At 46.4% G+C, this 22,944-nt stretch overlaps 1 protein-coding gene across 1 annotated transcript in view; it reads left to right on the top strand.

Annotated features, from left to right (window-relative positions):
• The window catches only part of MAP3K3 (mitogen-activated protein kinase kinase kinase 3), a 32,739-nt gene extending 11,175 nt beyond the window's left edge, over positions 1-21,564 (top strand). Inside the window, exons 5-17 of the mRNA XM_071451095.1 lie at positions 450-549; positions 1,166-1,279; positions 2,502-2,622; positions 6,694-6,827; positions 7,617-7,678; positions 8,070-8,137; positions 8,370-8,462; positions 9,259-9,450; positions 11,382-11,530; positions 13,272-13,403; positions 14,050-14,179; positions 14,876-15,053; positions 17,521-21,564. Of these exons, the coding sequence (XP_071307196.1) occupies positions 450-549; positions 1,166-1,279; positions 2,502-2,622; positions 6,694-6,827; positions 7,617-7,678; positions 8,070-8,137; positions 8,370-8,462; positions 9,259-9,450; positions 11,382-11,530; positions 13,272-13,403; positions 14,050-14,179; positions 14,876-15,053; positions 17,521-17,749 (1,702 nt within the window). The 3' untranslated portion in view covers positions 17,750-21,564. The remainder of the gene's footprint in view (positions 1-449; positions 550-1,165; positions 1,280-2,501; positions 2,623-6,693; positions 6,828-7,616; positions 7,679-8,069; positions 8,138-8,369; positions 8,463-9,258; positions 9,451-11,381; positions 11,531-13,271; positions 13,404-14,049; positions 14,180-14,875; positions 15,054-17,520) is intronic.
• Positions 21,565-22,944: the final 1,380 nt, after the last annotated feature.

The raw sequence follows: 22,944 nt of genomic DNA, 5'->3' as shown, positions 1-22,944 counted from the left end.
AGTAGGCTCGGGGGAGACCTTGTTGCATCCTGTTTTTTCTGCCTCGTGACAAGTTTGTTAATTGGTGCTCACAATCCAGCTCTTTGTGGCAGTATCTCATCTGTGCCAGAGCAGGTGGTATTTTTTAAGCCAAGGTGCACAGGGCATTTGTATCCTGCTATGTGAAAGACATTTATTCAAAAAAGGATTCTTTTCTGCCCGGGGACAAAGGGATTCTATTTGAATTCTCCAGCTGAATATTGCATTTTGACAAACTGTATGGAAACGGGCCAGAGATCAATAACTCCTTATTGAAATAATACATATATAAATTTAAATTTGAAAGGTTGCCTGCTTGCTTGTGGATGAAAGGAGGCCGTTCAGATGTGGTTTTAATGGTTCAGCCGTGTGATTTGATTGCATTACCAAGTGTGTCTGTGCAGTGAGGCCGTGGCTCTCTTTCCTCCCAGGATCATTCCGTTTGTCCGTCCCGTGCGCTACGAAGACGTGCAGCAGAAAGTGAAAACAGCCTTTGGGCAGCCCCTGGACCTCCACTACATGAACAACGAGGTACTGAGCTCTCAGTGCTCTCTGCACCGACGCCTCCTTTCCCCAGCACAAATTCTCGACTCGGAAATTTAATTTTTGGGTCTTTCTTTAATACAAACCATTGTGGAATCCCTGATCTGAAGGCAAAGGTGCTGATCCTGATAAAGCACCTCACTGATGGGTGTGTTGTACAAACATCAGCATCTTGTTCCCTTGCTCTGGTGTTGCTTGGGACACTCTACATGAAACCCAATTTTCACTTGTTCATTAGTTCTGGATTCACAAGTGTGCTGAGACCATTTTCTCATCAGAGAGTCAGGGGCTGACAAGTCTCTGTTCTTTGCAAACAGCAAATCCAGGTAGCAATTCATACTTGTGTGGGTGGTGCTTTAGGGGAATTTGCATTAGAGTCAGCCATTTCTCTGACTTGGGAGGAAAACCTCATTAAAAAGGACAGTAAGACAGCATTGGAATGAAAATTTGTGGAATAGCTGAGCAATCAGAATCCTGTTTTACAGTCTGGTGTTTTTCTAATGTTTGTTTAAATACCCATTGTATTTAAACAACCCATTGTAGAAGTAGCATTTTTTTTTTCTCTCTTTTCTAATGATTTTCTTCCATGCTCTTTATCTTGCAGCTCTCTATTCCTTTGAAAAACCAAGATGACCTGGATAAAGCTGTGGATCTCTTGGACCGGAGCTCGAATGTGAAAAGCCTGAGGATACTGTTGCTGTCCCAGGACAGAAACCATGTGGGTAACAACTTCTGGGCCTGCAAAATCAAGGGTTTTACCCTTAAGACTCTAAAGCATGATGGCAGCATGAATTGAGTGTGACAGGGATTATAAAATCACTTTTCCCAGGCACAAATGCATGTGTTTATCCTCTTGGCATTGGCTCAGCTATAGGTGTCTTTTTGTGTTGGATTTTTTTCCCTGACTTCAGTTTGGGGGTTAAAACATTGCAGCTTTTTAAGCAGGGTGACCTCTGCACCCTTTATCCAGCTCCCATGGACCTGCCCATGGTGGAGTTTTTGTGACTTAAATCAGACTCTTTCCATATTCCCTTCAAGTGTATGCACTCATTAAATGTGCAACCATCCAGGAATTTAATATTGAATTAAAGTATTTGAGTTGTTGCACCTTCTTTGCCTGTCATGTTCAAATAATTTTTGGAAGTCAGAATTTATTTCCTTCAGGTGTCTTTGGTTATGTTCTTTTCAATAAGATAAATTCTGTAACTCAAGAGGAGGGGAATATTACACCTTGTTGTAAAACTAGGTGTGTTGGATCAGGGTTAAAATTGAAAGTGTCTGCAGGTATTGAGCCCCTGCTTTAACACAGAATCTCAGTGGCTTGGGGTGGTTTCATGTGTCTCACTCCTCTTCCTGCTTTGAATGAGATGAGGGCTCTGTGGAAAAATTACCTTTAATTAGATAATACCTATGTAAGTTCAGGGGAAGGATGAACGAATAACTGCATCTTGGCATCTCCTGACTGTTGGTGCTATTAAACTCTCCAGAATTTATTTTTACTTAGTCTGAGTTATGAATTTACTTTTTAAAGGCTGTGGGGAGTCAGATTGCTTCTGAAACAGTGCAAGATTCAGAATTTATCTCTGCTGGCCAAGGTGGCTGATGGAAATTGGAGGTGCCTCTGTGTTCTGGTCTCAGGGGGTGACAGGAGCCCCTCAGGTACCTGGCAGTGTCAGACACTGAGGCCTGCAAATCCTGCACTTGAGTTGAGCTGCCCTTGTTGTAGTTCTCTGCCTCCTGTTTTACACCCTAATTGTAAACCTGGCTCTTTTGCTGTCTTTTTGTTTGTGTTTTCTGAATTAATAAGATTTCAGGCTCTAGAACTGTTGCTCAGCACTTTCTTGGTACTAAGCATAATATTTTTTTTAAACTGTGGCCAGACTGCTTGAGCTCCTTCATCTCACTTTATTTTGTTCTGTTCTTTCCATTTTACCCAACAGACCAGTTCTTCACCCCACTCTGGACTGCCCAAGCAAGTCAGGATTAAAACTTCCCAATCTGTAGGGGATGTGAGCACACCCTACCAGCAGCCAGAACCCAGAAGCAGGCATCTGTCTGTCAGTGAGTATTTTTGCCACTTCTAAATGTTTTTGTTTGTTGAAATGCAGCTTTTGGGCACTAGTGTTTATGGTACAGCATTTAGGAGAGCCATGAGAAATTGAAAGGTTATTCTGGGACAAGGCAGTTCATTTTCAAAAGCTCTTAATGTGTTTACAGTAGAATGTTTCAAAGTTCCTTGCTAAGTTGTGGAACAGCTGAGGAGCTGCTAAAGGGGATGTCCTAAAGCCAGAGCCATTGTGGTTAGAAATTTGGAAAGCTGATGTGAGTCTATTAAGCTTTGTATTTAGATTGGCAATTTCAGTTCATGTAACCTAGATTTGATTTTTTTTTATGTTGGGCTTTGGAATCTCTCCTGACTCCTGTAATCAAGCATTTTGCTGGGAATTACTATTGCATATCCAGCTAGTGTCCTACATTCTGAGTTTCCTCAACTTTAACTTCTAGAATTATCAGCACAAGACAAAATCAGAGGTGCACAAAAAAATCAGAGTAATATGTACCTTTGTCTCATTTCTTTGGGTTTCTGTTAGCCCAGTGAACTCCTGTTTGGGGGAAAGGTTCATGTAAGACTTCTGTAGTTTTTATGACTTCCATCTTTGGCAGATATGTCTGATTTCTCCCAATTTCTGTGTTACAACCTCCTCTTAACCATGCAGCACAATTCAAATCTGTTCTTGAACGATTCTCAAAGCTGTTAACCTTTATATGAAAAACTAAAACACCTAAAACACCTTCAAGGATTTATGGGCCAAAAAAACCCCCAGAAAAGTCTGTGGCTTAGGGTTTGACTCCTTGGTGTGAAGCTCAATGAGCAGTGAAGGTGCAGGAGGAAGGTGAGAGTGTGAAGGCCAGAGCTGAAATGCTGCTCTGCGTATTTCTGCTTCAGAAAGGAGAGAAGGTAAATTCTGCTGGAAACAGAGGCAGAGGATGACTCTGTTTGCTACAACAGCTATTCTGGGGCTTGTCACAGCTAATGCCTGAGGACAAGTGATGCAAGTCCCACAGGGCAGTACCAGGAGCTGGGAATGTCAGAGTTGTTTTGTTTGCAAGTTCTTCACTGTAGCAAAGGAGTGCTTCAGTTTCATCAACTCTGTGAACTTGAGGCAGAACTATTACATGATTTTAGATCAGTATTTGCAGTGCAAAGCATTAAATAATAAACCAGCTTAAACCACAGCAGTGTCCATACTGGGGGGTCCAAGCCAGAGTTGGATCCACACTGCTCTGAGCAGGGGTGGCTGGGAGAGGGAGCTCAGAGGGAAGGATTTGTGAGCTGGAGCAGTAGCTCTCAGTGTGGGACTTGTATCCTGTGGAGAGTTTGCTGACCCCCTTCTCTACAATTTGCTTTTATGAAGCAGCAAGCAAACAAAGTACTGAAAGCTTGTGAAGTACGTGACTGAAATGGGGACAAAAAGACTTTTACTGTCCTTCCTAGATTGAAGTTAATATGCATAAAAAGAGCAACATTCCTTGGTCCTGAGAAGTGGTATCCATGCATGTCTGAACACCACATATCTTCTATAACAGACAAATTGAATGCCAAAATTATTTCATTTATAATATATCTGTGTACATATTTTTCTTTACTAACGTTCTGAGGTATCCAGGTAATGGTGCCAAAGCCAACAGACTGGAGCAAGTGTCTGTCATGGGTGAGCTGTACAGTGATAAGGGGCAGTTACACACTCTCTCCTCCAATCCCAGCTTATGGATGCTTTCTGAACAGCTTATCATTCATCAGTCAAGAAACCTTTGCTTTTATTTTCTGAACGTGTCAGAGTACCAGGCTGTTACATTATGAGAGGTCCAGAAAAGTTCCAGTTGTGTCAGAGGTCTGCTGGTAATTTGGCAATAGCTTGGTCTTGCATCAATTTCTTCTTCTTCCTTCTCTTTTCCTGTCTTTGGCTTGGAAGAGGAATGTGCCCTGTTTGCTGGTGTTAATAGAGATTCTCCAACTCACACCATGCCATGCAATTAGAGTCCATAGCATTGTCCAGCTAAAGCTTTTTGCAGGCAGGAGAGGGACCTGTGTGGTTCCTGAGCTCCAGACAGCCCCAGCCTCTTGTCACCAGCTCAGAGCTTTGGAAGTAACGATAACTTTTATTTAAAAGTTAAAAAAAAAAAAAAAAGTTACTAAGCATTCTGGCAGGGCTTGTGTTTTTTCCACTCACTTCCTTTGATATACATGGATTTAGTGCCGACTTCCTTTTCCTGCCCAGGGATGGGGCCTTTCCACAGCAGCAGCTGGGCCGGTGCCAGGGCCGGGCTCGCTCTGGCTCTGGCATCTGTCGGAAGGAGTGAAAGTGCTCCAGGGCTGGGGCAGCCCCAGCACTGCCAGGCTTATCCCACCCCTCCAGAGGGCTCCAGAGGGCTCGGCAGCCCTGGGAGCTGCCTGGGACATCAGGTGCCAGCTCTGAGCAGCAGATTGGGGACTTGGCAATGTTGGCTTCGTGATCTTGGAGGCCTTTTCCAACCTCAATGATCCTATGATATTATGAATCCCTTTTTCTTCACCCCCTTTGTGCTCTAAGCCATGCCAGCATTGTTCATTTTCCTTCTGCAGCCCCCTGAAAGGTGTGTGCTCTGCTTTTCAGTCTGCTTCTCCCAGGTCTTCACCTTCGCTCTTTATTACAACTTCTATAGAAAATATTTTCCTTGGGAGAATATTTGCTGATCTTTACCCATCTTTCCTAGCACCTGAGTACACACAGTTAATTAAAGACAGTGTGGTAAGGAGCACAGCTTGAGAGCTGATCTCCACCTGCTGCCTCTGGCTTCATGTGTGACCTCGAGCAGATTGGCCTGCACCACAGCAGTTCCTGGAGCTCACAGTTGGAATTGGTGGCAGCTGCAGGTGGATAGGTCACTGCAAAAAGGGATCTTTTTCTCCCTGTATCTAGTTTCATCTTCTTTGAGATATGCAAGGACAAAATAAACCCTAAGAGTGAAGTTTCTCTCAGTAGGTAGCACAAGAGAAACTCTTTAGGTAGTGCCACTAACAGATGATTGAACTGGAATTATGCTCAGAAGGTTGAGCAGAAGAGGTTAGAAATAACTTTATCAGGAGCTTGAGCAGTAATCACTTGGCATCTAAGACATCAGTACAGGTGCACATCAGACAGTTTGGTTTCCCTGGTCTCATGTCTGTCCAGACTGTAGGGTTCACTCTGCAGTTACTCTGGGGGATGGAGGTGTGGTGTGGTTGGGGTAGTGCACATCAGACTGGTTGGTTTCCCTGGTCCCATGTCTGTCCAGGCTGTAGGGTTCCCTCTGGGGGGATGTAGAGGTTTGGTGTGCTCTGGTGGGGCTGGTGCACATCGGTTTGGTTTCTTTGGTCCCATGTCTGTCTGGACTGTAGGGTTCCCTCTGGGGGAGCATAGAGGTTTGGTGCGCTCTGGTGGGGCTGGTGCACATCAGACTGTTTGGTTTCCCTGGTCTCATGTCTGTCCAGGCTGTAGGGTTCACTCTGCAGTTACTCTGGGGGACAGAGGTGTGCTGTGGTGTGGTGTGGTGGGGCTGGTGCACATCAGACAGGTTGGTTTCCCTGGTTCCATGTCCGTCCAGGCTGTAGGGTTCCCTCCTGGGGGGGTATAGAGGTTTGGTGTGCTGTGGTGGGGATGGTGCACATCAGACAGGTTGGTTTCCCTGGTTCCATGTCTGTCCAGACTGTAGGGTTCACTCTGCAGTTACTCTGGGGGATAGAGGTTTGGTGTGCTGTGGTGGGGCTGGTGCACATCAGTTTGGTTTCCCCGGTCCCGTGTCTGTCCAGGCTGTAGGGTTCACTCTGGGGGGATGTAGAGGTTTGGTGTGCTCTGGTGGGGCTGGTGCACATCAGACAGGTTGGTTTCCCTGGCTCCATGTCTGTCCAGGCTGTAGGGTTCCCTCTGGGGGGGTGTAGAGGTTTGGTGCGCTCTGGTGGGGCTGGTGCACATCAGTTTGGTTTCCCTGGTCCCCTGTCTGTCCGGACTCTGGGGTTCCCTCTGCAGTCCCTGTGGGGGGATGGAGCTGTGCTGTGGTGGGGTGGCTGCTGCAGCAGTGTCCCAGCAGCAGTGTGAGCTGTCCCTGTCACAGGCTCCCAGAACACGGGCCGCAGCTCTCCCCCGCCCGGCTACGTCCCCGAGCGGCAGCAGCGCATCGCCCGCCAGGGCTCCTACACCAGCATCCACAGCGAGGGCGAGTTCATCCCCGAGACCAGCGAGCAGTGCGTGAGTACCCACCTGCCAAGGGGCTCTGCTGGCATCTGGGCCCTCCTTTCCTCTCCCAAACAGTCACTGGCTCTGGTTGCACCAACACCTTTAAGTGGTGAGGCGCGCGTTGTCCAGAAAGTTGTGGCTGCCCCATCCCTGGCCCCATCCCTGATTTAGTGGAAGGTGTCCCTGCCCATGGTAGGAGGTGGAATTGGATGACCCTTAAAATCCTTTCCAACTCAAACCATTCTGGGTTTATGAAGTGCTGCTTTGTGCATTTAAACAGCTTCAGATTGTAGCTGTGTAAGTTCAAAGCCTTTGTTGGGCTGCCAGAAGCAGTTCCCTGTTCTGGCCATTGCCCCTCCAGCTCTGACTGAGCAGTTTTGGTGGTGTCACACATGTGACAAGGTTTCCTATTACCAGGTTTGTGTGACCCTCTTGCTTTTGAAACTCTGCTCTCCATTCAGAAAAGTGGGAAGTGAGGCCAAAGGGCGACTTGCAGGTGGAGGCAGCAGCACCAGCAGAGACTGTTCCTGGAGCCAGTTGGGATCAAAACTCAGCACAAGGCTGCTAAAGCTTGCATTTTTCACAGCAAAGTCCTTCAACAACTAAAGCACTGCCTCAAATTTTATATGAACCTATTTTCTGTGGGAGATAAAGGAAAATTATACATTTAAATAGGCTTAGACTCCCTTCTTCAACTGCACATCCTGCAGGCAAACAGTCATGGGCTCTGCTCCTCTGTCACAGCCTCTCCTGGGCCCTGGACTGCACTCATGTTGCTGTGTGGTTTCTTCTGTGTTGCAGATGCTGGACCCTCTAAGCAGTGCTGAAAACTCGGTGTCAGGAAGCTGCCAGTCCTTGGACAGGTGAGCAGCCAGGTACAAATGTACAAACTGGTGAGAACGTGGGTGCTCAGGTGGAAATGCCAGTTGTACCTACAGAAAATCCTCTTTTCTATCTCATACATTTTCTTGGAGGGAAACAAGAGCTTTAACAAGAGCATTAACTATGTCTTAAGGCTGTGTTATTTTCTGACACAACCACAGACCAGCAAACTGGTGCTTCAGTAGCTTTAGGTTATAAATACAAAGTTCTGAAGCGAGCAGCCTGTGTGGAGCCGCCCCTCTTAGAACACCTGGCTGCAGGGTATTTAAATCTCTTTTAGACAAGGCTCTACTTGTTCATTTAGAAAATAAAACAACAAAATAAATACCCCAAACAATAGCAAAACTTACTCTTGCCTTCTTTCTCTGTTAGCCCTTCTTTTCGGAAGTCGCGGATGTCAAGGGCACAGAGCTTTCCTGACAATAGGCAGGAGTTCTCAGGTATGTCTTTGCTACAAAGGTTATTTGACCCAGACACTTTGTGCTCTTGGCTGGCCGCCCTCCTTGCTTGCTGGGGTTGTATAAATAGAAGAAGTGGGGACACGATGATGGAAAAGCTATGAAGTTATTTATTGCCCCTTCCTAAAAACCTGCTGTTACAGGAAAATTCTGTTATTAGAAGTTACGTTTTTTTTTGAAGGAGCCTCACTTTTGCCTTTGCTTCTCCTGGCAGACCGTGAGAATCAGATCTACGACAAAGCAGGCAAAGGTGGCACCTACCCTCGGCGCTACAACGTCTCCATGCAGCACAAGGACTACAGCGACGGTGAGTTGGTCCCACACCTCCCATTCCAGGCTGGGGAAAAATGCTGAGGCAATGGCAACCTCTACACAAGAGCCTGGAAGTGCCCTGGTGCTTGCAGTTAGTGTTGAGATTCATGCTGCATGATGCCACATTTTCGTGGAGACAAGTGGTTGTTGTTTGTAATTCTTTGTTTACTTTGTAATTCTTTGTCCTTTCTGGTGTTATCCAGGCTGAGTAGGGAATTGTGGATGTAATTGTTAGACTTGGCCCTATATAAGTACTTTCCTACCACAGAGATTCATTATACTTTGCTAATTTGCATTGCAGACTTGCTTCTGGGTCTTTTAAATATAGCAGGGACTTGAAGAGTTGCATCTCTGCTCAATCAGATGGCTTTATGCAAAATAATCTCTCAAAATTTCATGAGGTGCAAGTTGGCATAATCTTTATTTATGGTTTTTATTTGCAAGTCCAGGCACGTTATCTAGAAAGTCATTTTGTATGTAGTTGTTAAGAGTTTGTGCTCAGAGTCTGTAAACCAGATTTTTCCTTTGGAAGGTAAGTTTAGATCTTACAACACCGAGGGCATTACAAAGTGTTCTCTGCCTTCTGCTTTGGGAACAATCCAGGGCTGTACTGAAATCAGGCAGCACCAGCCCTGAGCTGTTACATTTTTGCATCTCGTCTGTTTGGCAGCAGATTCTGCTCCATGGGAACAGAGCAGAACTTGGGATTTCTCTCCCTTCTCCCCGCTGCTCAGCCCCCAGCCATTACCTCCCGCTTGCAAGCATTTATTAAAGCCGCTCCTTCTCCCCAGGCCGGAGGACGTTTCCCCGGATCCGACGTCACCAAGGGAATCTCTTCACCCTGGTGCCCTCCAGCCGCTCGCTGAGCACCAACGGGGAGAACCTGGGCCTGGCCCTGCAGTACCTGGAGCCGCGGGGCCGCCTGCGCAGCGCCGACAGCGAGAACGCGCTGGGAGTGCAGGAGAGGAACATTGCCACCAAGTGTAGGCTGGGCTCCCGGGCACAGGGAGGGCTCCAGGGGACTCCAGACCCGGTGCAGTGCCACAGCCTGGCTGTGACAAACCATTCCGACCACCTCGCGCGTAGCCGTGATGTTTTCTGAAAAATCCTTTCCGTAGGATCCTTGTCCTTAGGAGAAAAAAATCCTTTTTTTCTCCTGAGAAGCTGAGAGGCCTCAGGAACAGAATGTAAACAGTGATTATCTGCTGCTGTGGAATGTAACAGGTGCATCTGTGATTGGTCTCATGTGGTTGTTTCTAATTAATGGCCAATCACAGCCCAGCTGGCTCAGACTCTCTGTCCCAGACACAAGCCTTTGTTATGATTTTTTCTTTTTTCTATTCTTAGCCAGCCTTCTGAAGAAATCCTTTCTTCTATTCTTTTAGTATAGTTTTAATATAATATATATCATAAAATAATAAATCAAGCCTTCTGAAACATGGAGTGAGATCCTCATCTCTTCCCTCATCCTCAGACCCCTGTGAACACCTCACACTCGTGCCCTGGCTGTGCTTTGAGACTTGTTTGTCACACCCACAAGTGTTTTTCTTCTCAGATTTCTTCTGGCCTTTCCTTTAGAAAGCATTGCAAATTCAGCTAAGAAGTAAAAATCTGCTTGATCTAGATGATCTACAGGGTTCTTAAAACAGGCAGACAAGCTTGTTTATCTTCTTGCTATGTTAACATTTTCAGTCAGGCTTTTGGGTTACAGTTATTCTGTATTTCATTTGCTCCTTAGTAGAAGGATTTACTTCTATATTAATGGCATCCTTGAGCTGTTTTGTTGGACAGCTTTCTATTACAAAAATAAAAAATAAGTGGAACATAAGTCATTATTGAAGAACTTTGTATATCCCATACAGTAATTTAAGGATCAAAATGAAGAGTAAGGAACGCACTAAAATACTGCCTGCCAGTAAATCTGATTAAATTAGACATGTCAAAGCAAATCTCTCAGCTCTTCTGTATTTTCACACTGTTCAGATGGCTGGTTCTTGTCTTTGTTTTTAGAGTTTCTTTTTAGATCCAACATAATTGGATGCATTGAACTGCAGGAGTCTGGTAGTGTTGCTTTCAAAGTTGGAGCTAAAGCACTTGTCTTTGAGTAATATGCTTTGGGATTAAGGGCAGTCTGAATAGCTGGGCTCAGGTATTAATCTCTGGGTCAGGAGACTGCTGCTCATGAATGTGAGGGTTCCCAGTGCCCTGAGGATGGAATTTCCTGCTGCTTGGAGATGCTGCTTTACCTGGGTCCCATGGGTATTTTTATTAAGTCTAACTGTTCAGCAGGTGAAGATACCCACACTGTGCTGACACAGTCCCTACTTTATCCATGTCCAGTAGGTAATCATGACTTCTAATCTTTATGGTTAGAGAGAGCCTTGCAGTAAAATCCTTCCCACAGAGGTTAACCCCAAACTAGCTTGGCAAAGAAACTCAGAATAATGTCCTTCAAGTTGTCCCAGAAGCTTAAGTCATTCCCAGCTGGCTGGGATTGATTTAGCAAGGCTAATCCAGCTCTTCTTCATCTGATGCATGTGATAACTTCAGATCAAGGGCTGGAAGCTGCTCTTTAGTTGCTGCATCATCTCTTAAAGTAATGATGTAGAATCCACCTGCTGGTAGAATGAAATTTCACCAAGCCCATTGAATAACTGGTCTGTAAAACACATTTGCAGAATGTTTTGTGGTGTCATTTGAATGGGACATCAGTCAGCAGATCCTTGAGAGTCTGGATGGTTGGGTTCTGTTCAGAGCTCTGCCACTGCCTCCTTGCTCTGGGAGAGCACCTCATGTTCATCCACCTACAGAATACCTGCTTCAGCCCCTGTATGGTGGAGATTGCTCCTCGAAAAGCCCCCCTTTGTTTTTAAAGAGTGCAGTGGAAGGAGGAGTGACTGCTGTTCTCTTGTAGCTCCAAGTGCTCCCATGAACTGGCGCCGGGGGAAGCTGCTGGGCCAGGGCGCCTTCGGCCGCGTGTACCTGTGCTACGACGTGGACACGGGCAGGGAGCTGGCAGCCAAGCAGGTGCAGTTTGATCCAGAGAGCCCTGAAACAAGCAAGGTAATTCTCATCTCAGCTCCTCAAAGCCTCTGAGGTCCTGTACAAGGTCTCTCTCTGTCTGTCCTTGAAAGCTGGCATCTTATTTAGTTGGTACTAAGGTTTCGAGGCATGTGGAGAAGAATAGGAGTCATTTAAAAATTACTTTTCTGTGTTATTAACTTCAGCTCGAAACTAAAATCCATTTTCTTGCTTCATTCTTGGCTCTCCTTTCTCAGCTTTTTGGGGTTTTGCCAGGTTGCTTGAGGAATACTAGACTGCCCTGTGTTCCTGGTTAGACATGGATGTGAATGAAACTAAATCCAGCAAGAGTAGAGGTTTTTTTTCTTTTTTGAACAAAAAAAAGCTGCTTGCACATGCAAAACCCACTTCTGGGTTTATGTGGTACATCCTGTATCAAGTGCATTAATTACCAATTTTCACTTCTGAATTCTCTGTGTCCTTAAAAACAAATGGAGCTGTGGGGTGTAAAATAATCAAGAACAGTGATGTGACAACAGTGGAGATGGGACATGCACCTTGACATTAGTGGACAGCACTAAGCTTCCTGCACAGGGGATGCAGCTGGAAGGGCTTTTGGGTTCTTTGCTAGTGTTTTAACAGTGTACCAGTTTCCCAATATTGAACAAATTCACTTTGAGCTAGAATAACTGATCCATGAAGATTTAATTATTCTGATTTTATATGGGATATTGGTGCCAAGATATGTCCTAAATTGGGAAGTTCTACTATGTCTGTGTTGTAAATCAGACAGTAACTCTGTCTGAGGAGGAACAGGCTGAAATATATTTTGAAGGCACTGACACTCCAAACCTTACACTATTATTTGGTCTGATTAAGCCGCTTGCACTGGTTCCATGTGTGCCTACAACACCCAGGTTCTTGCTCTAAGGTTCTGCATCCTCTCCCAGAGTGAGAGAGCTGAACCTGATACCTTCCCATGGCAGGGCTGGAAAGGTAAAAATGGGACCAATTTGGGGAGAAATCATTCCTTTTTCTGTAAATCCTCATGCTTCAGAACCTTTGATGTTCCTCCTGTTCAATCCCTGGATTCAGCAAGAACCTGATACTTTTTCTGAGCAGCAAACATTTGTGATTCCATCTGAAATTGTTGGATAATGTCTTTGCACTGTGATACTTTGCACTGTGGCAAGAGCAAAGCAAGGGATCAGTTTCATGTGCAGAGCTGCAGATTCTTTGAAGTAAATAGGAGAGGAAGCTGTTTGCAGGGCTTGATTCCAGTAAATCATCAGTGTGATCAGAACAGGACTGGGTGACAGAAACTTAACAACCCTCAGCACCTGTTGTTTTGCTCTCCAGTGGGTTGAAGTTCCAGTTCTGTACCTGTATTCAGAGCTGCTTCATAATTACACTCCCTGCCCACAGCCTAGTGAGAGAAGGGAGGTTGTACCTGTGTTGTGGGTGGAGAATCCTTTCAGCCACCATGCAGATGACAGAATCAAGGCAAGAAACAAGAAACAAAGTTTTTCTGGTACTAAATCCGTGTATGATACAGCCTGTGTTTTATCAAAGCTTCCACACCAATACCCGCAGATAATGCAGTAAAAATGAACAGCAAGCCCTGGTAATGTTTGCCTTTTCCAAGAAGCAGGTAAAGTGATGTCATGGATTACACTTCTCAGTGTGGTAGTGGTCTCATCCTGCCAGTGACATGACAAATTTATTATTCTTTATAATATGTTTCCTGGGGCTGCAATCTTCTTTTCTCCTTCAACATCCATAGGAGGTGAGTGCTCTGGAGTGTGAAATTCAGCTGCTGAAGAACCTCCAGCATGACCGTATTGTGCAGTATTATGGCTGCTTAAGGGATCGAGCAGAGAAGACCTTGACCATCTTCATGGAGTACATGCCAGGGGTAAGAGCAGCACAGTCAGGGCTCAGAAGGGGAGGTGGCTGGGTTTCTTAGCTGGTTCATTAGTTGCTGTGATCCCCCTAACTATGTCATCTGCCTCAGACCCTCTTAGGGCTGTGCCTTCCCACGCTCATAATGCCATCACTTCATTTTATTTATGCCCAAATAACCTCTTTGGTTTTTTCCTTAAGTGTCTTCTACTTGAAATACATTCCCTGTGACAGTCATTAAAGCCAGTTCTTTTCTTCAGTCTAAATTTGTTCTACCAAAGTACCTCAAAGAACTTGGGCCAACATGTAAATCCTGGTAACTGAATTACCAAAATCATGGTACAGTGAGGCTAAAACTGACTCTCCAAAAAGCAAGGCTTCTGACCCAGATAAGTCTGCTGAACTGTTTTATTGCTTGTCATCACAACAAGTTGTACCAGTAGACAGAACCTCCTTAGGCTGTTTTTGCCATGAAGCCTTGCTGTTCTTAAAAAGGGCATCTTAGGGCAAGATGCTCATAGAAATCCTTTAGCAGAGGGCAGAGTTCATTGCAGGGCCAGCTGGTGTATAACACCCAGGCCTTTTGGGAGCTGAATGGACACTGCAGGGTCTGTGCTCTGTCACCTCTTGGCCAATCCTTTCCCTTTGCTTCGTGGCAGGGGTCAGTGAAGGACCAGCTGAAGGCGTACGGGGCCCTGACGGAGAACGTCACCCGCAAATACACGCGGCAGATCCTCGAGGGCGTCTCCTACCTGCACAGCAACATGATCGTGCACAGGGACATCAAGGGTGAGAGCAGGGGCAGGCCAAGAGAGCTTCTCCAGCACAAGAGCTCCAAGTTGGAGAGCAGAAGGGTTTCGTGTGGGCACGTCCCAGATAATGGTAACAATGGGGTTCTTGATTTCGTCGCAGTTTTGGAGGAAGAATTGGTTTTGGGGTCTAAACCTCAGTTTGTGTCCACATAAAAGCTAAGCTCCAAAGTTTGCTTTTTCCCTGGTGCTTCGTGTTCAGGACCAAGTGGAGATTGACTTGTTTATTGTAGGAGTTCAAAGGGGTTTAATTAGCTACATCTGTTACCCAGCTGACCAGAAAGCAATGCTTGCACTCACAGAGCAGCATCCCAATAAAATCCTTCTCTACACAGCTCTGTTCTCTCTCAGCCCTTGGCCTGGGGGCCCTGCTAGGCTGGTTGAGCTGTTTACAGGCACTGTAACAATGCTGGTGCTGACTCAGCTCTCATTTCCCTCCCCCCTTCACTTCCTTGTGTTTTTCCCTGAAGTTTTTCCCATTTACAGCCATTAGCAATTGGCTTGTCTACAACCTGAATTAAAGAAATGATGTTTAGCAGGTCACCTGAGGCTTAATGGGGAAAGAGCCATACCATGAGCACGGGTATTTGTGCTTGGATCTCGTTCTGTAGGCTGCAGATCCAACAGCTGGATCTCATGAAAACAGCTGTCTTGGTGTTTTTCTGCTTCTGTCCAGGTGCCAATATTCTCCGTGACTCTGCTGGGAACGTGAAGCTGGGGGACTTTGGGGCCAGCAAAAGGCTGCAGACAATCTGCATGTCGGGGACAGGCATCCGCTCCGTCACGGGCACCCCGTACTGGATGAGCCCGGAGGTGATCAGCGGCGAGGGCTACGGCAGGAAGGCAGACGTGTGGTGAGCCTCTCATTGCTGCCCACAGATCTCTGCACACACACACACAGCAGCACCTTCTGCCATCTGAGCATCCAGCTTCACACCTTGTCTGGATGAAAAGTTGAAAGAAAATTGAAGCCGCTGGTTGGAATTCAAGACATAATCTTCTGCCAGCTGTGCTTGGCGGTGTTAACACCCAGCAACTCATTTCGTTTTTCAGGAGCAGTTTCCACTCATTCCTCACTCAAACTGATAGCTGGTTTTTTTTGCTTTCTGGCTGGTGCAATGTTTTCATCCTTCTCATGCTCTCAGGCACTTGGTGGAATTCCTGGGGTGTCCTATGGAGGACCAGGAATTGGGATGATGATCCTTGTGGGTCCCTTCCAACACAGGAGACTCTGTGATTCTATGATATCCCTTAGAAGAGCAGCTGAAGGTTGTCTAGGGAAAGCCCATTCATTCAGATATAAAATGAGAGTTATGCTTAAAATGTACTGGAGATTAATAGAATTTTAGCCTTAAAGGAAAGATGCTCGAACCTGGAATAACAGAAAAGATCCAGGTCAGATCAGAGGTGATCTGCATGAATGGAAACTGTAGCTGTGCTATTATTGGCATAGCCAAGGAGCAGCCTCTCTCAAAAGAGCAAAATGGTCCTGTGCCAAAATGTTAATTTTGGGGGCCTTAAAAAGGTGAGATTATAAAACTTAAGTAAACAACAGGGACAAAAGGTCTGGTTGTGCCTCCACAGTAAAGCAGGACCTGTTTCCTGTACAAGCAGCAAGTGGAAACACGGCTGAAACTTGTCTTGTCTGCAAAGAGTTAAGTCCTGCAGACTCTCCCATTTGGGATGCTTGGGGAGAGAGTAGAGCACGTGCCCTTCCCCCTGGGCTGGTGCAGTTGTGGATTTCCTCTTGGTGCTGACATTGGTCCATTCCCATCAAAGAGCTGCTGCCATTGGCCAGACTCTAGTTCCTACAATCCCAATCATTATTTTGGGGGGGTCAGAATTTTCCAGTGCAGCGCTGGTCCCAGGGTGGATGTGTATGGCCCAGAGGCTCAGAAACGTAACAAATCCATCCACCTGGCTCTGTGCCACTGCTGCAGGCCCCTCTCCAGTTTTCTTTTTCCTAAATAGCAGAATATGTGAGCTATTTGTTATTGCTGGAGTGACTTGACATGAAAAACATTCCTGCTGTTTGCTGAATATCTTAAAGAAACCGGATCTGCTTAAACGGTATAAATCAGTCTAAACAATAATATATCCCTGCTTGCTTTTGAGCAAACCCCCAGCACTTCAGCACACATGGTTTGCATTTTCTGTACTCTCTTCTAGTAAGCCTGAAATGGCTGGAAAACTGTAAAATTTTCACGTTGGATTTCAGACCTTGTCAAGAAATCAGTTCTTGTATATTCACTGCATTTAATTCCTTTCCTTCTTGTCTTGGCAGTTGATGCAAGTCTGCCTCTCAACATCCTTTTCCTTGCATTTCACCTCAAAAGAAGGTTTAGTTTTAAGGTAGAGGAGGCAGTTTTGCCTTTTTAATGTAAATACGTGATAAAACCGCAGGATTGGATATTAAAAACTCACTAATGGCTTTTACTTAATCTGTGGCCCGGAGGAAGCAATTAATCTTTTGAATAAACCCCAATCAGTGCAGTGCTACAGCAGCCATCTTCCCTGGGAAGGTGTTGGAGTCACGTTGCCTCAGAAAGGTGGCTCAGCCATGTCCCCAGAATCACATCCTTGCCCTGAAGTAGCCTGCAGAGCCCCATTAACTTTACAAGGAATTTTTCCTTAAGGTAATGATGCATCTGTCCCACAGGGATTTAACTTACTGCCTTCCCACTTGGGAACTGTTACGACTTCAATTATTTTTTGAGTGATGCTTGGTTTCTTGTGGAGATATTATTAGGTTATTTTTTTCCCAACATGGGCATTTTGAGGCTGTGACTGAAAAGGGATTTTGCTGAAATGGCTTTGTGGGGTCAACAAGCTCCGATTCACTGAACCTTGAGTGTTAAAAAGTCTGTTAGACTGTTTGTTAAAAAGAACTGCTAAGTTCTGCCTTGCAGCTCAGCAAGTTGAGCCTCTGAGCAGGCTGGTCCAGTGGAAGGTGGTTGGAACAGGGGGTTGGAGCAGGAGGGTCTTGAAGGTCCCTTCCAACCCAACCCTTGCTGTGACTCTGTGATTCTCCAAGTGCCTTTGAGGTACAACAGAAGCAGCAGCACCTGGAGGACCAGCAAGGTCAGATGGTGCCCTCAGGGACGTCCTGCTGGCACCTCTTGCCCCCTGATAACACAAATGTTCCCTGAGAGGAGGATTTGAGCAAAGGGGAGCAGGACATGTGGCACTTCCCTGGCACAGGAAAAGCAGCTGTTGGCAGCTCTCCCCCAGGAGCATTCCCAGAGCTGCTGGGGAGCTCTCCCTGAACTCTGGGCATTACTGAGAGAATTCTCATCTGGTTTTTCCCTGTCTGCTTTCCAGGAGCCTGGGCTGCACCGTGGTGGAGATGCTGACAGAGAAGCCCCCGTGGGCAGAGTACGAAGCCATGGCAGCGATCTTCAAAATCGCCACGCAGCCCACCAACCCCCAGCTCCCCTCGCACATATCGGAACATTGCCGGGACTTCCTAAAGCAGATCTTTGTGGAAGCCAGGCACAGACCCTCTGCTGAAGAGCTGCTCAGACACCAGTTTGCACAGCTCCAGTACTGAATTACCTCCCTTGGCTCGCAGCTCCTGCCGGGCTCTCCGTGCCCTGTCTCGTCCAGTTGCAACTGCCCGTTGTGGTGCTGCATCTTCAAAATGCCAACTCAGCCAGGCCCGGTCCTTTGGGAAGTTCTGCCAAGGAACTGAGGGTCTGCTCTCGTGCCTGATTCCTTCGTGTGCTGGACTGGTGTTCGTCCTGCCGACAGCTGCCCAAGCAGAGCTGCGGTTTTGCCCCAGATTTTGCTACCTGGCTGTGACCCTGCAGCTGGCTGCGTGTTTCCTGCAGGAAGGGGAATCTGACAAGTGTCATCACTGGTTGAACATAGGAGAAATCTGAACCCATGTGGGAGCTGGAAGAGCTCCTCTCTGTCCAAAACAGAAACATGCATCAGCCTCCAGCTCTGCCTGGGGGAGCCCCTGGTTTTCCCCTCCTGGGGCTCCAGAGGCATCTCCAGTACCTGAATCCAGCAAAAAGCCATGTGTCATGTCCATTATAGTATGGTATATTTTTCTTCTTGAGTATTCAGCATCTGAAGGTGTTCAGAAGATACTGATTCAAAAGTATGTGAATAGTGTTATTTTATAATGAACCCCTGGATTTGGGGCTGGGGGGGTGAGGGAGTTCTTTCCAGCTAAATGTCAGGATAATCAGAGAAGTTTCAGCAGAATGCAATCACTCCAGGGCCTGAGGGAAGGGCTCTCCCATTCATGTTGGAAAATCTGGAGCTAGGTTTGACCTGTCCCAGCATTTGGACAGTGCCACTCAGTTTGTGTCACACCAAACAAATCTGTGCTCCTGCTTCCTCTCTCTGGGGCTGCTGGGTCCAAACAAAACCCCTCTGCAAGGGAATTCCATGGAATTCAGCTTCCTCTTGCATCTGTCTCTTTGGCTGGTAACTTTTTACCATCCTTTTAACCAAAGATAATCCATCTGGTGCCCAGGAAATTACTTCAGAGTTTCTTTGAGCACATGGCCTAATGGAAAACTGAGGGTTTCTTGGGGAGAATTACCTGGACACTTGTGTTGTGCACAGGGAGCTGGAATCAAGCTCAGCTTTGCTGTGCATTGTTTGAATTACAGGTGTGCAAGTGATCGTTTAAGAGTTCCATAAAAATGTTATGGCCTAACTTAAATAAGTTTTTGTAGGACTCAAGTCAAACAGGGAACCTCAGACAACATTTAAAAGGGTAGCAAATATCTAAAAATTACCTGGAGATCCCCATGCAGGTACCAGCAAAGCATATCCAAGTGATTGTGCACATGGAACACAGCACAGGTCAGAGGACTGAGGTCCTGATGGCCTCAATTCCTCTGTGCTGATTTGGGCACTAATAATCTTTATTTCACTCGTGAAAGACCAGCAGTTTTTAAGTGCTGGGGATTCATGGAGTGATTATAAGTTATCTCTGAGAAATTGAGCTAAGAAAAGCAAATGTTAATTAACTAAAATATTGCTTTATAGGGCAACACTGAAGGTGTTCTGCTCTTGAATTGGAAACCATATTAAGGTTCCACACACCTCCACTCTTCTCCCCCATAAAAAATTGAAAATTGCTTCATAATGCAGTAAAATTAAGTTTTTAAGTGAATACTAATAGCAGGATAAGGCAAGTTTTAATGAAACCAAGCTCCTTCAACACATGAAAAATACTGTGTTGAATTAAAAGAGGAAAAAAAAGAACCCTAAAAGCCCCTACCAACCAAAAGTCCTGAAAAGCTTTAACAATATGAAATGTTTTTTCTGTGCCAAACCCAGAGCAAAGTGTAGCCAATAAAAACTGGTGTTGGTTTTCTTTCCAGGCTCCCTGCACTGCTCCAAGGATGCACTGTCCCACTTGTGGGCACTTAGGGGATCCCTTTCATGAAAGCCCTTGTTCCATAATTTATTTAATTATAGTGAGAGCACTTCAACTGATCTTTTCCCAGCCAGGAACTTGACTCCAAGTTGTCCAGGCCCTTGGCCTGGCTTCTGGCCTGCACTTCACTGTTGCCATGAGGGGAGGTGAGGCTGTGACTCGGAGCTGGGGAGTTTTCACCACTCTGCTGGGAGTGTGGGACCATCCCTGCAGGCTGCATGACAAAAGGAGGGGGGGTCAGCACCAGCTCTTCAAGCCTTGCATCCTAAATATACCAAAGATTGGAGTCTTCATCCCCTGCCCATCACCTGCAGGAATCAGGAGCACCATGACGTCTGCATCCCTCTGTCCTTGGCTTGTCCTCACCAAATCCAGACCTCCTCCCTTGGTTTTTCCCTTGCTGTCCCACGTGCTGTGATCTGGGAGAGAACAGGGCGTGAGGAAAGGGCAGAACTTCTGTCAAAGCACCTCAATCCTCAGGAGCTGTCGTGGCTTTTACCTCACCCGCATCCCGGGAGGCGCTTCCAGAGCAGAGCAGAGCAGGAGCAGCCAGGACTGACGATGGCTCAGGGCTGTCCCCAGAGCTCAGAGCCCTTCCCTGGGCTGGCTGTGCCTCCTCTGTGCCAAACCCCTGCATCCCAGCCTGCCAGGGAGCAGCACCCCCTGTACAGTGACAGAGAACACGGGGCCAGCTCGGACTGGCGCGTTCGGCACAGGAACAAGCCAAAGCATTGCCTGTATGTTTGGAGATGCACTTTTATGAATGTAGTTTATATCGCTCTTTTTTAGCTCTTTTTACATCATGTAAACGGTGATGCCTCATTTTATTTTTTTTTTTTTTAATTTATATCGTAAAAGATCATATTTGGTGATTTTTATATATATCGACTGTTACGGGGTGGGGGGGAGGTGGGGAAATAAATTTGACGCCTTTATGAATTTAAAAAGGAAAAAAAGCAGCTGGTTTTGCAGAGAATTTGCTGATGGTTTATAATGAGTAGAGCCGAGCCAAAATGCCTCTTTGTTTCCTCACAGCCCTCTTGATTATGGAAAAGGAAGATCTGGATTCCTGAGTCCACTGCTCTGATTAATAACTTGGGGCTGACATTGGGCTTTTAACAGCCCTGGCAGCAAAAGAGTTTCAAGTGGACAGAAATGTAATTATACCTCAGAATTGAATTAAATCTGGCCTCTTTATCCTGGCAGACTAGGAAAAAACTGGGAATAAACTCATTTGGGGAAGAGTGGAGGAGGAGTGCCAGGCTGACAATAAGCTATTGTGTCAGTTCCAAATGTCATGTTGGATTTCCTGCTGTTCCTTCCAGGGAAGGATATATAGGGAATATTGAGTATTGGGTTCCCTGATGGAAAGTGCTGCAGAAATGGAGAATATTCTGTTTGACAAAGAATTTCTTATCAGAGTCCCAGTGTCCTGAAATGGTTCAAACTAATCAGAAAAATGTCCAAGATTCCCATTGGAGAGGAACTTGGGGGAATGTGGCTGTCCCTGAGGCAGTGAGGAAACAAAGCAGTGACATTTTGGTCTTGGTGTGACGATTCTGTGCATTCCAGGTTATTTGCTTGTTCTCCAGAAAATCCCATCTTTGCCCATTCTGTGGCAGTTAGGTTGCATCAATTGGGATGGGGTTTTGGGGTGGTTTTTTTTGCCTAATTTGGAATAATATTCCAAAGGTCTGGAAGCTGCTCCAAAGAGTTCCCATTGGCACCAGTTACCAGCATAGACTGACCAGGAGGGGAGAGGCAGGTGTGCCAGGAGCAGTTCCAAAAGGGAGAAAAGGATTTTGTTATCACCATAAGTGATGCAAAGCAGGGAGAAAGGGCTTTAACCTGGACTGTGCAGAAGACCTCGACCCAGTAGTCTCTATTTACCGACCGGGGGCTTGCAGTGCAAAGCCAGGCCAATGTATCATTTTATTTACAATAAAATTATCATTTATATGAAAGCCTGTTTTGGTCACTGTCCTTTTAAAAAGCAAAAATTTGGAGACGGAAAACCTCTGTGTTTCAGACAAGTGGATGATACTATGAGCTCCCTTCCAGAAATGGAGCTTCCCAGATGAAGTGGAGGAATCTGGATGTCTTGCACTGACAGTTCCAGTGTTTTGAGAGAATTTGCTGCCCCTGAGTAGGGCAGGAGAATGGGTAACCACATCTCCAAATACTTCCAGGTTATTATTTTTTTTTTCAGCTTGCTGTGTTAGGAACAAACCAAAATAGTGCTGCTATAAAATGCATCTGTTCTCCTTGCTGAAAGGCTGATTTTTTTTTTCCTGTTCATGCAGCTTCTCTCTTCATTGTCACTGTCACTCAATCAGTGTTTGGGTGCCACTCTGGCCCTTGGGGAGCTGGCCTCACCACAAGCAGCCTCCAGCCACCTTTTCCTGGGATGTAACACTGGAATATTTGTCAGTGTAAAATGTGAACAGACCAGAAGGGGAGGAAGCAGCTGATGCAGTAGAAACCCTGTCCATGAACCAACCAAGCACAGGTGAGACCCATCAGGTGCAGTTGTCTCAGACCAGAAATGTCTCCTGGAACCAGAACAAACCCGACACCCCCTGTGTGTCAGAGCCCCCAGCTCCTGCCTTTGCCAAAGGAGGAGCTTGGCAGCTCTCTGTTACCTTCACTTTGAGGAGGTTCTTCCCAAAGAGGGAGGAGGAGGGAAGGAAAGGTCATTATTTCTCTGGTTTAATGTTCTCTTTCTGACTGAAAACCCAACCTTAAAAACCTGGGGGTTCCATGCTTCCCTACCTCCTTAAAATCCTCCTGCATTGTTAAAATGCTGCTTGTCAGCAGCCTGGGAGCTGAGGGAATGGGAAGTGAGGCCTGCCAGAGGCAGGAAGTGGAACTGAGGGCTCTGCTTTCATTTTCTGAGCCTTCTGAAGAAGGAAGGGGCCAGGGAAGGGGCCCCAAGCCTGCAGCATCACAGCCCCTCAAGCAGAGCTGCTCAGGGGTGGCTCTTTTGGGGTGTAAATCCCAAATGCCCCCTGAGAGCCTTGCCAGGGTGTGTGTGCACAGTCCCTGTGGTGGCTGCGTGTCCCAGGAGCCCTTTGAAAAGACGTTCAGTGGAAAGGAGAATGAACTTGTCCAACATCAGGCTTTGGTCACTCAGCCAGTGCTGTCCCCAAAATCAGATGTCACTGTGACCATGAGGGATCTCCACTGTGGGGCTTCTGCCTGGCTGTGGGTGCCCACCTGAGCCCCAGCAGGGCTGTACTGAGCACCACAGAGACTCCCATTTCTTCCTCCTCTGGGCTACCCATCCCCATCTTCCTCCCTCTTTCATTTTTATCTCCTGTTTCCATGGCTGTGTTTGGCTTCTC

Source organism: Agelaius tricolor, unplaced genomic scaffold (genome assembly GCF_023055355.1).
Source record: "Agelaius tricolor isolate 1412-34295 unplaced genomic scaffold, bAgeTri1.0.p SCAF_31, whole genome shotgun sequence".
NCBI classification, from domain to species: domain Eukaryota; kingdom Metazoa; phylum Chordata; class Aves; order Passeriformes; family Icteridae; genus Agelaius; species Agelaius tricolor.
Note: the sequence above shows the minus strand (reverse complement) of the source record. Positions and strands in the feature narration are given on the sequence as shown.